This window comes from Amaranthus tricolor, chromosome 1 (assembly GCF_026212465.1).
Source record: "Amaranthus tricolor cultivar Red isolate AtriRed21 chromosome 1, ASM2621246v1, whole genome shotgun sequence".
Classification (NCBI taxonomy): Eukaryota; Viridiplantae; Streptophyta; class Magnoliopsida; order Caryophyllales; family Amaranthaceae; genus Amaranthus; species Amaranthus tricolor.
The window spans coordinates 23,997,661-24,012,836 of NC_080047.1; the positions used below are offsets into that span (position 1 = coordinate 23,997,661).

The following is a 15,176-nucleotide window of genomic DNA, read 5'->3' on the forward strand; positions in this document are numbered from 1 at the left end:
GTGAATGTATCTGAATCCAGCTAGTTCGACTACCTCTAATACCCTGTCATCCACCTCCCACTGTAATGTACTCGCCTGGTAGTGCTGACGAGTAACCAATTGGGCAGTGGAGCCCTCCCACGCAGCTATGCTCCTGTGTGTCGCCTGAAGCGTAAGCAATGATGGATCAACTGGGCCCGGCATCGCCATGATCGTTGTTACATACATAAGTGTCACAAACATGTTTTTCATGTGATTTCACATACACTTTATTGTTGATTATGAGTAAGGGAAGTGTAAATGTGAATACAATAATTTCTCATATTAAGGTATTAGAACACTTATTAGAACTTTCAATTCAAATATAAATCTAAAAATACCATAAATATATACTAAAACCATTAAATTAACCCAACAAAGTAATAAATTTTCATTGAGGCATTTCATCAAACACTTTATATGCATAGAAACCAAATCATAAAATTCAACTACAAATGTATAAAATGTAAGCTCAAATCATGAAATCAAGAGAATGTAACAAGCAATCAATGTATTTATAACTTCAAATGACAACAATAATGAACAAAATATTCAATTTGCAAATTGAAATAAATTAGGGTTTATATTAATACCTTAAATGATGATGAAAATGAACAACTAAAGAAGAAGAAGATGAGAATGTAGTTGATTAATTTAGTTGAATGAGAGGAATTGTGAATATGAAGTAAATGAGGATTGAAGAAATTTTTTTTTAAAGAACAACCCGCAGCTTGAAATGGCAAATGAAGTAAAGTGAAGAAAGAAAACCAGAAACTGACATTTTGTACAGCCATAAAACCGCCACTTGAATATATATATATATATATATATATATATATATATATATATATATATGTGTATATATATATATATATGTGTATATATATATATATATATATATATATATATATATATATATATATATATATATATATATATATATATATATATGTGTATATATATATATATGTGTATATATATATATATGTGTATATATATATATATATATGTGTGTATATATATATATATATGTGTATATATATATATATATATATATATATATATATATATATATATATATATATATATATATATATATATATATATATTTATTTATTTATTTAAAAAAAAAACGAAAATTCATCTAAACCGCCATTTCATATAGCGTTTTAATTCAGATTTCTAAACAAAACCGCCATTTCATGTGGCGGTTATATTAAATAAAAAAATTAAAAACTGATCCTACGTGGACAGTATGTTGGGAAATAGTTTCTCATGGTACGTAAAGTGGGAATTATTGTTTTTGGGGCAATATTATGAGAAAACACTCACTAATATATCATGACGCAAGGAAACATTTCAGTTATTTAAGCGAACATCACTCATTTCATTCACATTAATCTACTGTGTTTACCGAATGGCAGCATCCGTTTAAGTTGAAGACTGGAGTAAAACATTTGGTCCTAAAATCATCTCAAATTTTATAATTATTCCAACATTGGGTTGAAATAGGGTTGGGCAACTTTAGTCTTCTCCTAAAACCCTCTGCGCTCTGCCGCCACTCCAGGCTTCAGCCACCGACCCATCGGCCACCGTCAACCGGCAACTTGCCACCTTCATGTATGTACTCTTTTTTCTTTTTCTTTCCTTAAATGTTTTAAATTTGTGTAATTGTTATAGATTTGTTTGAATGTTAATTGTTAAACATTGTTTGCTGATTCATGATTGATGATTATACAATAAATCTTATTTGTTAATCAATTTAGGTTTTTGGTTTATGTGGTGCTAAATTTATAAATTTAGGGTTTTATTTTTAATTCTATAATTGATTTAGGTAATTTGTTTGAATTTCTTGAAAAAAGAGTTTCGATGATTGATTTAGAAATCAATCTCTACTAAACCTAAATCAATCTCTACTAAACCTATACTTCGGTTTGTTCAAACTCATGCTTCAGTTGTTGCGCATTGTAAACTTGGGAGGAGGAGATAACTTCAATCTGCAGTTTGCGGATTTGTGCTTCAGGGATTTAAGTGTTTACAACTGCCTACAAAAAGATGCATCAATGTAAGTCCCCTGGGTTGGATGGTTTACCTTTTCTCTTTTATAAAATTACTTGGTTATCCAATTTGCTATGTTGTGCTCAACTTTTGGACCATGGAATTATGACTAATGATCTTAATTCTAGAAAGATAGCTCCCACTAACATGAAAGACCTTAGACCCATTAGTTTATGCATTGTCTACACAAAATCAGTTTCTAAGGTTCTTGCAAATAGACAAAAAAATTTATCAGAAAGAGTTGCAATGATCAGTCACCTAATTTTTAAGGGTGCCTCATGATTTGTTCATGTGAGGTTTAGTCAGACTTAATTTTGTTAGTGTTATAGTAGGGTTGAGCCCTAGTCTTATTCAATTTCTTGCTGACAAATCAATCATAGGCATATATTCTCAGTTCTATTTGTTTCCGTGTCAGTCAGTTATGATTTGGTTTCAATAAGGCTGTTTAATTTAAAGTGTTGACTATTCTAATCATCAGATGAGTAAGTTAGTTGAGTCTATATAATCTTAACCCTTTTCCGTTGGTAAAATCTGTCTGTATTGCATAGTGTCATGTTGAGCATCTATGCTTATATTGTTCTTGCCTCATAATTGTCAATTCATTTCTTGTATACATAATGGATTATAGTATGTGCACCAATTGCTCTTTCGATAGAGATGGCAAATAAGAATTTAAGATATCTCATTTGGAAATTATAATGCATATTTGGCGTCCAATTAATCATAAATGATCAAAACATAAAATTTACATATTTCTAAATAAGAACATTTAAGGCTTCAATACATATGTTATGTGTGTATTAAATTTATTAGGGTAATATCTCCATTTTTATCACAAGGGAAAATGAAGAGGCAAGACGCAATATGCACATATGGCTTGCCATCTATTAATCTATTATGATATATTTCATAAAATCATACTCGTCAATAATATAGCTTTATTTTGTTTAGTATTTTGATTTTGAATAGCTTATGAAACCAACTATGATGATTTTATGCATATTTGATAATCCATGTGGGATTGGAAGAGGAAGAGAGAGTGAAAGAATTAAAATTTGTCTTGGACCAAATGTGAAGTAGGGATAATTATCATCAAAGGATGATAATGATTTGTCTCACCATTCAAGATTATAGTTTTTTTATCGACAAGAAAACCAAGCTATGCACTTTTGTATAGAGGAGAGTAATGTAAATTTTTTTTTTGTGAGCTAAAATGATATGATATTATTCGAAAAATTAAATTAAAATAAGCTATTTGCTTTCTAAATTTTTGAGTGAAATGTCGTCCTCGTGCTCCAAATTTAAAATAGTATATGTTTCATATTGTTTGTCCACATTTGACTTGTTTCGAGAGGTGTTTGGTCATAACATGACTTTATAGAACAAAAACAAAAAGGTGATTATATATAGTTCATACTGCAAAACGATTGCGTTAACAACATAGTGATGCGACAACGAGAGTGATGCGGTTGTCGTATCGCCCTTAATCGTCTGCAATTATGAGATATAAAGCCACACCCTTTTGACAACCTAAAGTTCCGATGATGTAAGTGTAATAAAAGAAAACACTTAAATTGTTTTTTGATTATATTTGCAAGAACCAAAAACAAAATTTTTGAAGGATAAAAAAGAAATGGCCAAATCACAAGACAACTCAAAAATTTGGGGTTTAGGCTAGAGACTAGACACATTTAATCTGCCCTAATTTAATACTCAAGACAATCTCATAGTATTAAAGAAATTTTTGGTTGCTTTAGACACACACAAAGATGAACAAGATTGATAACACAAAGTTTATATCTGGATCAAAAATATTTTGATTTTTTAATACATATGAAGTTCATGAACAGAGGCGGAACATAGTTGGGGGCGGGGAAGGGCGTTGCCCCTCGAGATTTCCGGTAAATTTTTTAGTATACAACCGTCATTTTATCATCATCATCATCGTACTCAGTGTATTCCGCTCATATGAACTATGATCAAGGTCTGGGAAGGGAAGGAAGATGACAACCGTAATTTTATATTTTTTATAATTTCATCCCAACAAATAAAATGAACACAACTAAAGGAAAATAATAATTGAAACAAAATAAAAATATAAAATGAATTTTATAAGTAATAATGGAGTATCAATTTGGAAAAAAGTTATCATAAGTACTGAAAAATACGAAGAAAGATTAAAAACGATTGGGAGAAATTGAAAAAATCAAAAATTAAGCTTACCATCCACAATTGAAGGATAAAGGTTTGTTTTATATTTTTAATTGAATTTTCTTATTTTTATTTAATAATTAGTTTGAATAAGTGAATACTTGAATCACTTAAAAACCCATACAATAGATCAATTATGAAGATCGTGAAGACAAGACTTCGTAACAGAATGGGCAATAATTTTCTTATTGATAGTTTAGTAATATACATTAAGAGACAAATAGCAAAGACATATAGTGTCAACAATGAGATTATAGACAATGTTAAAGTGCCAAAAAAGGCGTCGAGCTTTACTTTGATTCAAAATTTACGTTATAATTTTTGGTTGTTTTGACTATATTTTTGTTGAATTCAATTTTTTTTGTTAATTCTCCCCCTTCGCCACTGCATATGAACGCCTTTATCTATAGCATGAATACATGATTCTAGAAGTTACAAAGCTCGTAAATGAAGCCTTAAATACGTTAGAATGAAGCACCAAGAGTCTTCCATTTGAAGCATCAAAGACTCCCATATGAAGCACTAAGAGACTCCTTTGATACATTATTTATGCCGATTTTAAGACAAAATATTCAGCCATGAAACACTCTGAATAACTAAACATTTTATAGCAATTGTAAGACTCTTTGTTTTGCTCCTTTTATTACATAACACTTAATTAAAAACATGTAAATAAAGTCAGATAAAAATGTACTAGCCATATGCCACCCTTGCTTATTTGTACGCCCAAAATGCTGATTAGTATGTCCACCATGCTAAGCTGTACCATGCAATTTTATTTGTGATCCCAGGTAAAGCACATAACAAAATTCTAGCTTATGATTTAAGCTTTAGATTCAAGTCATTCAAGAACCAGTGCAACCAACTCATGAGCACTCGAACTTCTTTCACCTACCAATCAATCTTTTGTCTAAATACTGTCCAAAACCAACCTAAAAATGCTTAAACATTTTACCCTTTTACCACCATCTAAAATTAACCAACCCAACCTTAGGCTTGAGTTTTTCTTCTTAGAAAAACACGAAACATGGACGACTCATTCACAAGTATTATAAAACATTCACCATTAAAATCATGCCTTATTAACCTCATACTTGAGTTGCAAATGATGATTGCTTCTAAAGGTCAATTAGAATCAATGGTCAATCGGAATCAATCTCTTTGTTATCACTAACAAAGATATGGTTGCATATATCATACCACCAAATCCCACTTATGTGAGAAACATTTTTTGTCGTTGGGCTTATGAAATGTTTCATATGGTGAACAATATCCAAAGTATAAATTATTTACTTTTGTCCATCTACCTAATATATGATCACTCAGGTACTATCTACATAGAAATCATCTACCTAAATATGATCACTCAGACACTATCTGCATAGAAATCCTAACCAAAGTTACCAATTCGATGTTTTTTTAAAAAACTATTCACAAATGAAGAACACAATTAAAATTCAAAAAGCACAATGAAAAACAAATTTGAAAACTAAAGAAGCAAAGAGCTCACCAGCCTGTCCTTTATGGCGAGATGAGTCAAATTTAGGAGAATCCTTCTAATGATATTCACAACATCAGCTTCCAAAACATTCATTTTCACAACACAATTTTCAGGATTTCCTCCTAAAGCTCTTACTAAAAACCCTTGCCTTCTTAATATAGGCATACAACTGACAACACCAAATGGGTTAACTAAGTGCTCATTTAACCTCTCCTGTTATATCAAATTAGCCATTAATTACCCAAATCCCATCTCAAAAACTGCCTTTTTTGAAATAAAAATTTTATCATTTAAAATTAAAAACCCATAACAATTAACAAATTAGATTATTAAAAATAAGGAACAATCTTGAATGATTGTAAATCAAGAGAAAATACCTAGGTGTAGTTGTTGGGGTGGATTAATTCTTATTCAAAATCGTTATTCCTTTCTATTTTTGAGCCATTTTTATGAATAAAAGTAATCCCTCTTTTTTTACCAAATGAGTCACCAAAATATCCATGTGTCACCACACTAGTGGTAATCCTTATTTAGGAAATGCACGGATGATCAGTAAGTCACGTGAGGTGGCACGTGTTCTTCTTGGCTAAGGTGTTCACTCTCCTTTTTTCTTTTGACTCATTCCTTCATTTCTCCCTCTACAGTCTACACATTTTTTCATCCAACTTTATTCTTTTTGGAAATCGACCAGATTTTTGGACAAAGGATTTTGATTACCTTAGTTGACTAGCACTAGTTACTCTATTTTGGTTGGGGTTTTTTAGACCGGTCAAGTAAGTATTCTTTTCTCATCTTTGAAAATTTCAAGGGTTTGGTTTTGATTTTGGGTTCAAATTGATCATTTTATGGTTTTTGTTATCTTCATATCAAGTGGGTTTTGTTTTTACTTTTTGTTTGATCAAGTTTTAATGTGAGAAATTTATGGGCTTATAGATGTAGAGATAATTTATTTGTAATTTTGGTAAATGGTTTGTATTTAGGGCTGGAAATGGTAAAAACATATGTTCCCCATGTTTTAGTGCTATACTCTTTGCTATTGGCTCAATTTCATTATTTCAAGAAGTTATTTGGTGAAATCGTGTTATAGTCTTCACTCTTCACCATGTAGTCTTAGTACAATGTAGTTGTATTCTTGTAGTTCTGTATGGAAGATATATATATATATATATATATATATATATATATATATATATATATATATATATATATATATATATATATATATATATATATATATATATATATATATATATATATATATGTACTAGAATAAAACTATGCGCGGGATATACTGGGTAGGATGACAATGATGATATATACTAGAAGAAATAAATCCTATAACCTCTTTTTCTTAGGAATTTGTAATTTATGAAATAATTTTTAGAAGTATATTTGTGCTTTAGATAAATGCTGATTTTGCAAATTGTGTTATGAAATTCTCTGGCTTAGAGTTTTTTAAATTAAAGATTTGATTATTATACAGTGGATTATGGAGTTGATGAGGATGTTGATGGTGAAGTGGTGGGAAGTTCTGTAGATACAGAGGGCAGGATTGGTGATGAAAATGAAATGGGTGGTAGCTCTTCTATTGAAGGAGGGCAAAGCCAGGATGATAAAATGAATGATGAACTGTCTGAAAAGGATCTTATACCAGTGGGTGAACCATTGAATGAGCCTTTTGTGGGTCAAGAGTTCGAGTCTGAAGCGGCTGCTCATGCATTTTACAATGCATATGCTACTCATGTGGGATTTGTGATACGAGTAAGCAAGTTATCTCGGTCTAGACGTGATGGTTCTGCTATTGGTAGAGCCTTGGTTTGTAATAAAGAGGGTTACCGAATGCCTGACAAACGTGAGAAGGTTGTAAGGCAAAGAGCTGAGACTCGAGTTGGATGTAGGGCAATGATTTTGGTAAGGAAAATGAGTTCCGGCAAATGGGTAGTAACAAAATTTGTAAAAGAACACACACATCCCTTGACACCTGGAAAAGGCCGAAAAGATCTTATATTTGAGCAATATCCTGTAAGTTTTCTCTTTATCATTGGAAATTTATTGTACTATCTTATTCATGAATTTTATTTTATTACTTATTTGTTTACCTTAAAGTGGGGTTTTTGGTAGCTTATGAACATAGTGACCCGATAATGTTGTTCATGTTGCATATTGTATTGGCTATTTGGTTTATTGCCTTTATGATTTTGTGTCACTATTGTCATCATTTCATCTGTTAACTGTAGCTGGATATTAGAGTAATGTGAACGAATCTTTTAGCAGTGGTTAATATGATCTTAAACATAGTCATCTTGTTCTATTACCGGAAATATTCTTTTGCTTGAGATGGATTCTTCAGACTCTTCATCAAGTTACTTTGCTCCTCCATTTTCATAAAAACTTTAATAGGTTTCACTTGTAGAAAAAGAAGTTTAAGTTGTATTTATGTGATAATCAATCAGAATGGCCTTTGTAAGAATATTGGTACCTTTTGGGCTTTTGATGCATGGAGATCATTTCTCATATGGGATCAAAGAAACTTAATTGAGATTTGCATATTTGGGCTTTGAGATTGATTCTAACTAACGTTAATTAGGAGAGTCATTTAAGGTCAAGCTGAGCATACTTTTAAATGTGTGTGGCTGCTCCAACTCATTATAAGGTCAAAAATCATTATGATTAGCTACTAAATACACTTCAGACACTTCTCTATCTGCCAATCGATCCTTGTGGGTTTTGCTGTAGCATCATCAAATCAAAATGCTCCATGAAGCTATGATAAATTCATATTGCACTGATCATTCCTTTTTTATTGACCTTTGAAGAGAGTCCTAGACTCTAAATGGAAGCGCTTTTACCCCTTTAAATAAATTCTGAAATTGCTTTTCCCCTTTTACTCATTTCTGAATTTTTTTCTTTTGATTCCATTGTGCTTTATCCTAGGTTCTCGAGATCAGCACATGAATTCTTTTACTCATTCCTATGTCATCACAAAAAATTCACATTCTGAAAATGTAGATAAAAAGTATCCTTGCATTGAAGAACATTGAAGAAATAGTGCTCAAACTACTAAGTGCATCTCTTTGATCAACCATTATTACCTTTCAATTGTGAAATTAATTCCATGTTTCTATTGGGGAGGTGTTTGGTATGAGAAGTGGAAATGAAATGGAAAACGAATGCTTAAAGAGGAGAAATGATATTAGTATTATTGTTATCAATTGTTTTGTATAAAAAGGGGTGATAGTATGAGAAGTGTGGGAGAGGACATGAGGAAGATGACTTTGCTTGTTTATTTGTTACCTCCCATATCAGTGATGTTAGGAAGGTGCTTGTTTACTTGCTACCTGTGACTCTTGAAATGACGAAGTGCGTTAACTACTGTGGTTTCTCCGAGTGTTACCTGATATTATATTCCGGATATTATATTCCGGAGGTATGTCGTTACTTTGACTCTGAGCTATTCAAACGTTTAGGCAATGGTAATATGCTGATTTATTCTCTATAGAATTCCTGTTTGTTGTTGTCCCATTACTTGTCTGGTCCTGATTACTTCATCTTATGATGGTCATGCTATTTTAAATTATCTTAGTTGGGTTTGGTCAATCATTTAGTATTGCTCTTCTGGAGGCATGATGACGATATCAGAGTTTGGTGATTCTTTATCTAGTGTTTTTTGGCGTTATTTACCTGTCTCTGATGAGTTATTTTCTTTTGCATGTTTTTTATTAGGCGCTATCGTCCTAGGTGAATTCATTGCATAAAAGAACTTGTATCTTTGATGAGGTAGCCGAGTCGGCTTATCTTTTACTAACACTTATACTGTACTGCAGACTGAGCATGATAAGATTCGGGAATTGTCCCAGCAGTTGGCGGTTGAGAAAAAGCGTGTCACAATCTACAAAAGACATCTTGAAATGTTGTTTGAACACATTGAGGAGCATAACCAGAGCCTTTCAAAAAAGATACAACACATTGTAGACAGTGTTACAGAGTTCGAGGCTAAAGAAAAAGATAAGTGTAGATAGTATTTACTCTTCTCGTACTTCTACATTGTAGTGATAAACATGTTAGAAACTTGAGTGCAGGTTTGTGTGAGGTGAGGTTAATATCTGTGAAATTCTTGTCATTTTTTTACTACAATTTTTTGAGAACAATTGTTAGTTTTTAAGCTAATCATCATTTTTATAACACCCGGGTAGTTCAGAACACGAATCATTTAAAATGGTTATTGTTGTTGTGAGACGGAGCTGCTGCGTGCTCAGGAACCTACACAAATGTGTGTATTAATATAGTATTAGTCGTATTAGCGCAATATTAGTTTAGTATTAGTACAATATTAGTTTAGAACACGTATCAACTCATGTTTCTTCTGTGGGTATAGATGTGTGTATCTAATCAACACAATCCTTGTTCAAGAGTAACTATCAAACGACAATTTGCAATGCCATCGAATAGCTAAAACTACATGATCAAACATTGGCCAAAATGCAAAATTGATTTTAAAGAAAAAGGCAGTTTTTTTTTTGATGGTGCTAGTGCTGTTTGCAAGCTTGCGAATTTTTGAAAACGGTGAGCCAAAAAAAAAAAGTTAATAATTGAATGAACTATTATTCAAACTTTTTTCAAAACTAAGCGTGAAAACTCCAGACCTATGGTTTGGAGCTGTTCGCAGTTACTAACTGCGAACAGGTCAAAAAAGACAAAACAGCTGTTCGCAGTTACTAACTGCGAACAGCAAAAAGACAAAATAGCTGTTCGCAGTTAGTAACTGCGAATAGCTATTTGACCTAAAAAAAAAAATTTTTTTTTTTCTGTTCGCAGTTACTAACTGCGAATAACTATTTTGTCTTTTTTGACCTGTTCGCAGTTAGTAACTGCGAGCAGCTCCAAACCATAGGTCTGGGGTTTTCACGCTTAGTTTTGGAAAAAGTTTGAATAATAGTTGATTCAATTAAATTTTTTTTTTCGCTCACCTTTTTCAAAAATTCCAAGCTTGCTACATCCAAGCCCATATAGAGTTCCTCGGGTCTTTGTAAATTGCAAGAGAAAAGACAAGGCCGACATTGCATTGTTTTTTTTTTTTTTTTTAAAAAAAAAATTGTTACTTTCAGTAAATATTAGTCATATTACTATAGTATTAATGTATTATTGAGAAATTTTACGCAGTGATTTTGAATTTTTGGTTTTTCTATAATTGTTTTTAAAATTCACGTGGTGACTTTGAACTTTCAACTTTTTCATGTGGTAGATAAAATGTTCAGTTTTTGGTGAAACTAAGTAATTATTTTGACTGAATTTTGAAATGTGTGGTCAATTAGAGTGATCACGACTTTTGTTTTTGGAAAAAAAAATATCATTACGTAGGTAAAAATATCGTAAAATTAACAAAAAAAATTTTCTTTTGTCTACCACATGAAAAATTGGATGGTCAAGGTCATCGTGTGATAAAAAACAGGTTTGTCTACCATGTTGAAAAGCTGAAAGTTCGGGGTTACTATATGGAATTTCCTATATTATTAGTTGTATTACCGCAATATTAGTTGTATTAGTATCTAATATTTCAAAATTCTTACTATGTTTTAGGCAATCAATTACAATCACATAAAACAATTTGCTTCACTTGAAGCTTCTCTATTCTAGGCCTATTTTTCTTTCTCTTCTCTTTCTCCTTCTCTTTCTCTTCTATTCTTACGCTTCACTTGAAGCTTCTCTATTCCCCTAGACTTCCCTTAAGTCTAGTTTCAACAAAACACTCAAATACCCTTACAAGGCCAAATTCTCAAGAGGATAAAAATTAAATAGTTGCTTTAAGAAAAATATAATAAATTAATTGGCATGAGATAGCTGAAAATATTTTTCTTAATTGATCTCCCTTATTGGACACTCTTGGATGGATCGGTTCAATCAAGGAGTACTTCTACTTATAGAGCAAAATACCGTAACATAATGAGTATGATAACTTCCAATTATCCCTTGATCCTAAAATAAAGGAGGAGTTACTTGGAATAGATGAACATGCTGCCACGGTTATTTTTCTCTAAAAATAGAGTTGCAGTTCCCTCATACTAAAAATAGTATAGGAGCCAAATTTGTGATCCTTATTAACCGAAGACTTTTTCTCAACAAAGAATATGTCTTTAGCATAATTTTTAGGCGTCTAAAAATAGCTTTTGCCAATTAATAAAATAATTAAATTAAGCAACTGATTTAACTCTTAACCGTTACATCAACTTAAAAACAGAAAATAAAATATTTGCAGTTTTTCAACCGATGTGTTCTCCAGACTTGCAACGTAGGAACAGTGTATTGTCTCCATCTACAACTTCCGTCAGATTGTTAATTTTGGGAACAGTAGACAGCCTGTCAACTTTTAACATCCTAAGCATTTATCTAACTTCTTGGATATTTACGACATGTACAACCTCCACGAACTAAGTTATAGGCTTCATCAATGATTTTAACAAAATCAGATATTTACCTACAAAACAATCTCTAAAACATGTTTGTTTATTTAAAAGTAAAGTCATCATCAAAACCTAAGAGGCCAACAAATTCCCCCTTTTTAATGAAGACAAACTTATAAACAAACTTAAGTAAAAATAGAGTAAAACAAAATTCTTAGAGTATACTAGAGATTAAAGCAACTCTAAATAACTTAGTAAATCAACTTGTTACAATATAATTTACCAAGCAAGCATAGTAAAACAGGTTACTCCATATTGTATAAAAACATAATATCAAATATATGTTTTTAAATAATTTCCAAAAATAGTTAACACAAATCACTAAGTATTTAAGATGAATACGAATTCAAAACTTTATCAAAACAACTAATTATAAACTCAAACACAAACAACTCAAAGTTTACAACTTAGCATAAACATAGTTAGTACATGATCAGAGTAGATAGCTCAGATATCATCAGAGCATGATATATGTAGCACATTAACTCATATCTCCATAATTATCTTATAAAACTATTAATAGAGCATTCAAAACAATTATTAGAACAATTCATCAACAGAAACAAGACAAACCATTATCAGAGAATAACTTCCATTATTAGAGCAATATAAATCAATCAAGATATGGAGACTGTAGTATTCACAACTTCTCTTAAGTTTGTGCATACTTCCCCCTTTTGTCATCAATCAAAAAGAAGTGTGATAGTCAAACCACAGCGCAAATCATATAGATTTTGCCATTGAAGAAATTCAGAAACAGTAAATAAAAGCAAGCACCATGTAAAGTAATCCAAAGCTGCACATAATTAAATATCACAGACCAGAATAAACAAAGAAATTGTAGCAGCTGTTCCAACAAAGTAAAAGAAATACAATGTTGTACCCGAGATGGTACACAAAAAAAATGTTTGATAATGAGTAAGGCCAACAAGCTAATCATTAAATAATGCGGGAAGAGGAATTAAGGAGCAGTCTCATCTTCATCTATGAACTCAGTCTGCACTTCAACTGTGTCCAGCTTGGCACCAAGACGGTTTTCCATCTAGATGAGCTGATCAGTGATTGAGGCAAGTGAGACACGAGTTTCATCTTGAAAAGCAAAGAATTGAGACTGTAGGTCATTGAGCTTAGAGAGGATGGAGTCTAGAGAAGCTGCAGGAACAGAATCAAAATTAGCACAGCCTATACCTGGTGAAGTGTGTGTTGGACATGGTGGTGGTGTAGACTGTATAGGTGATGGTGGTGATGATGGAATTTGATGTGATGGTGGTGGTGGTGTAGCTGGCTTGGGAGAGGGAGGTGCACATTTTGTAGGTGCAAGGATGTTGTGAGAGGTGATGTCATCATCCATAACAACCTTACGTTTAGAAGCCAACCTCCTACTTTTCTTTGTAATGAACCAGGTTGCTTTCTCATAGCTATCACAATTTCCTCATCACTAGAGTCACTACTTAGAGTGTACTCATCGATATCCTCCATATCATCTCCTTTCTCTTTTGATTCCCCCTTACTAGATGCTTCTCCCTGTTCCCTTGTTTCTACTGTTTCATTGGTTGCAGTGGGAACAGACTCTTGCTCCTTTTCTTCCTCAGCTACTTGTTCCTTTACTTCCTCAACTTTCTCCTCTTCTGATTCAACATCATTAACCTCTTCCACAGCATGTACCAATATCCCTTCATCATTCAATTGTAGGTGCAGATTGTGTAAGCAATTTGCACCTATTTTCATATTAGGACCCATAGGGAACTGCAATCCATCTAGAGGTACACCAAATTTTTTGAAAATCCAGGTCAATAGCCCTCCATATCCAACAAAACTTTTCTTTGCAATGCAATCCGAAAGATGAGAAATCATCAAGGAAGGAAAATTTATTTTAATATGATTGGCCATGCAATAAATCAAGGTTGCATCACGCAGACTGACTTCACTACGTTTGGAGTTTCGTGGTAAAATGAATCTGCGTGCAATGTTATACAATAATTTATGCAGAGGAGACAAAACGTTGTGACTAATCTTCCCTTTCTTTTGCTCAATCCTTAAGAATTTCAGAACAGTTCGTTCATTTATCCCAGAAAATACTAACTTCGAGCCAACATGATAGGTGTCAAATCCAACATCAGGGACATTGAACCATTCCCCCAACATAACACTGTTAAATTCTATTTTTACATCCTTAACAGTGCTAGAACACACCCCACAATCAATAGAAAAATTTAAAATAAATTCACGCATTAGGTTAGGAAATATTGGGTTGCAACTGAAATCGGTCATCAATACTTCCCAGTTTTGATTTTGTAAAATGGCATGAAGTTGCGGAAAGGGAGTAGTATCATACCAGTACTTGTCTAAACCGAACCCTACAGACATTTCCTTTGAAACTTCTTCAGCGCTATTGGAATCAGTAAACTTCGAATGTTTGGTTGGTGCAGATGATGAACCACCTTTTGATGTGGAGATCTGGCGTTTGGTTCCTGCATGTATAGTGGGTGAAATTGGGTTTTCATTTTTGGTTTCGTTAGATGAGGATGGTGGAGCGTCAATCTATGGTGAAGGATGAACCACCTTAAGAGGTTGCTGCTGAGAAATTTTATAGGATTTTGGTGTTTTCCTGTTCATTTTCTTGCTGGAGTTTGAGGATTTTGGTGTTTTCATTGTGATTTTGAAGGGTATTGAGAGAGGGAAGATGATGAGTGACGTAAACAGGTAAGCGTAATAGGTGTGACGTGAAGAAGGGGGTTAATATATGGGTGAAGGGACGGTTAACTAAAAGTTCAACTCTTTAATGCATTAATCATTTCAATAAAAATCAAATGGTTAATGAAGAGTTGTAGGATAAATTCATTGTATGAGTAAATAAATCCAATTTCCATTATTTAATTAATTTTAGTTGACCATATATTAGAAAAATGTGAAAAGAAAAAAAAAATATA

At 32.3% G+C, this 15,176-nt stretch overlaps 1 protein-coding gene across 2 annotated transcripts; it reads left to right on the top strand.

Moving 5' to 3' along the window:
- The first annotated feature begins 1,374 nt into the window (after positions 1–1,374).
- LOC130819734 (protein FAR1-RELATED SEQUENCE 5) lies at positions 1,375–9,990 on the top strand. Of its 2 annotated transcripts, XM_057685338.1 has the most exons (4): positions 1,375–1,638; positions 1,974–2,083; positions 7,272–7,810; positions 9,613–9,990. In XM_057685338.1, the coding sequence occupies exons 2-4, from the start codon at positions 2,074–2,076 to the stop codon at positions 9,805–9,807; spliced, it is 744 nt and encodes a 247-aa protein (XP_057541321.1). In that variant the 5' UTR covers positions 1,375–1,638; positions 1,974–2,073; the 3' UTR covers positions 9,808–9,990. The 2 variants fall into 2 exon arrangements, with proteins under 2 accessions (XP_057541321.1, XP_057541322.1); XM_057685339.1 differs by lacking the exon at positions 1,974–2,083 and having other exon boundaries at positions 1,394–1,638.
- The last annotated feature ends 5,186 nt before the right edge of the window (positions 9,991–15,176 follow it).

Bases quoted from the DNA above. Each gene is read 5' to 3' on its own strand.
- LOC130819734 (XM_057685338.1), top strand. The intron at 7,811-9,612 runs GTAAGTTTTCTC...ACTGTACTGCAG, and splicing joins TTATATTTGAGCAATATCCT to ACTGAGCATGATAAGATTCG.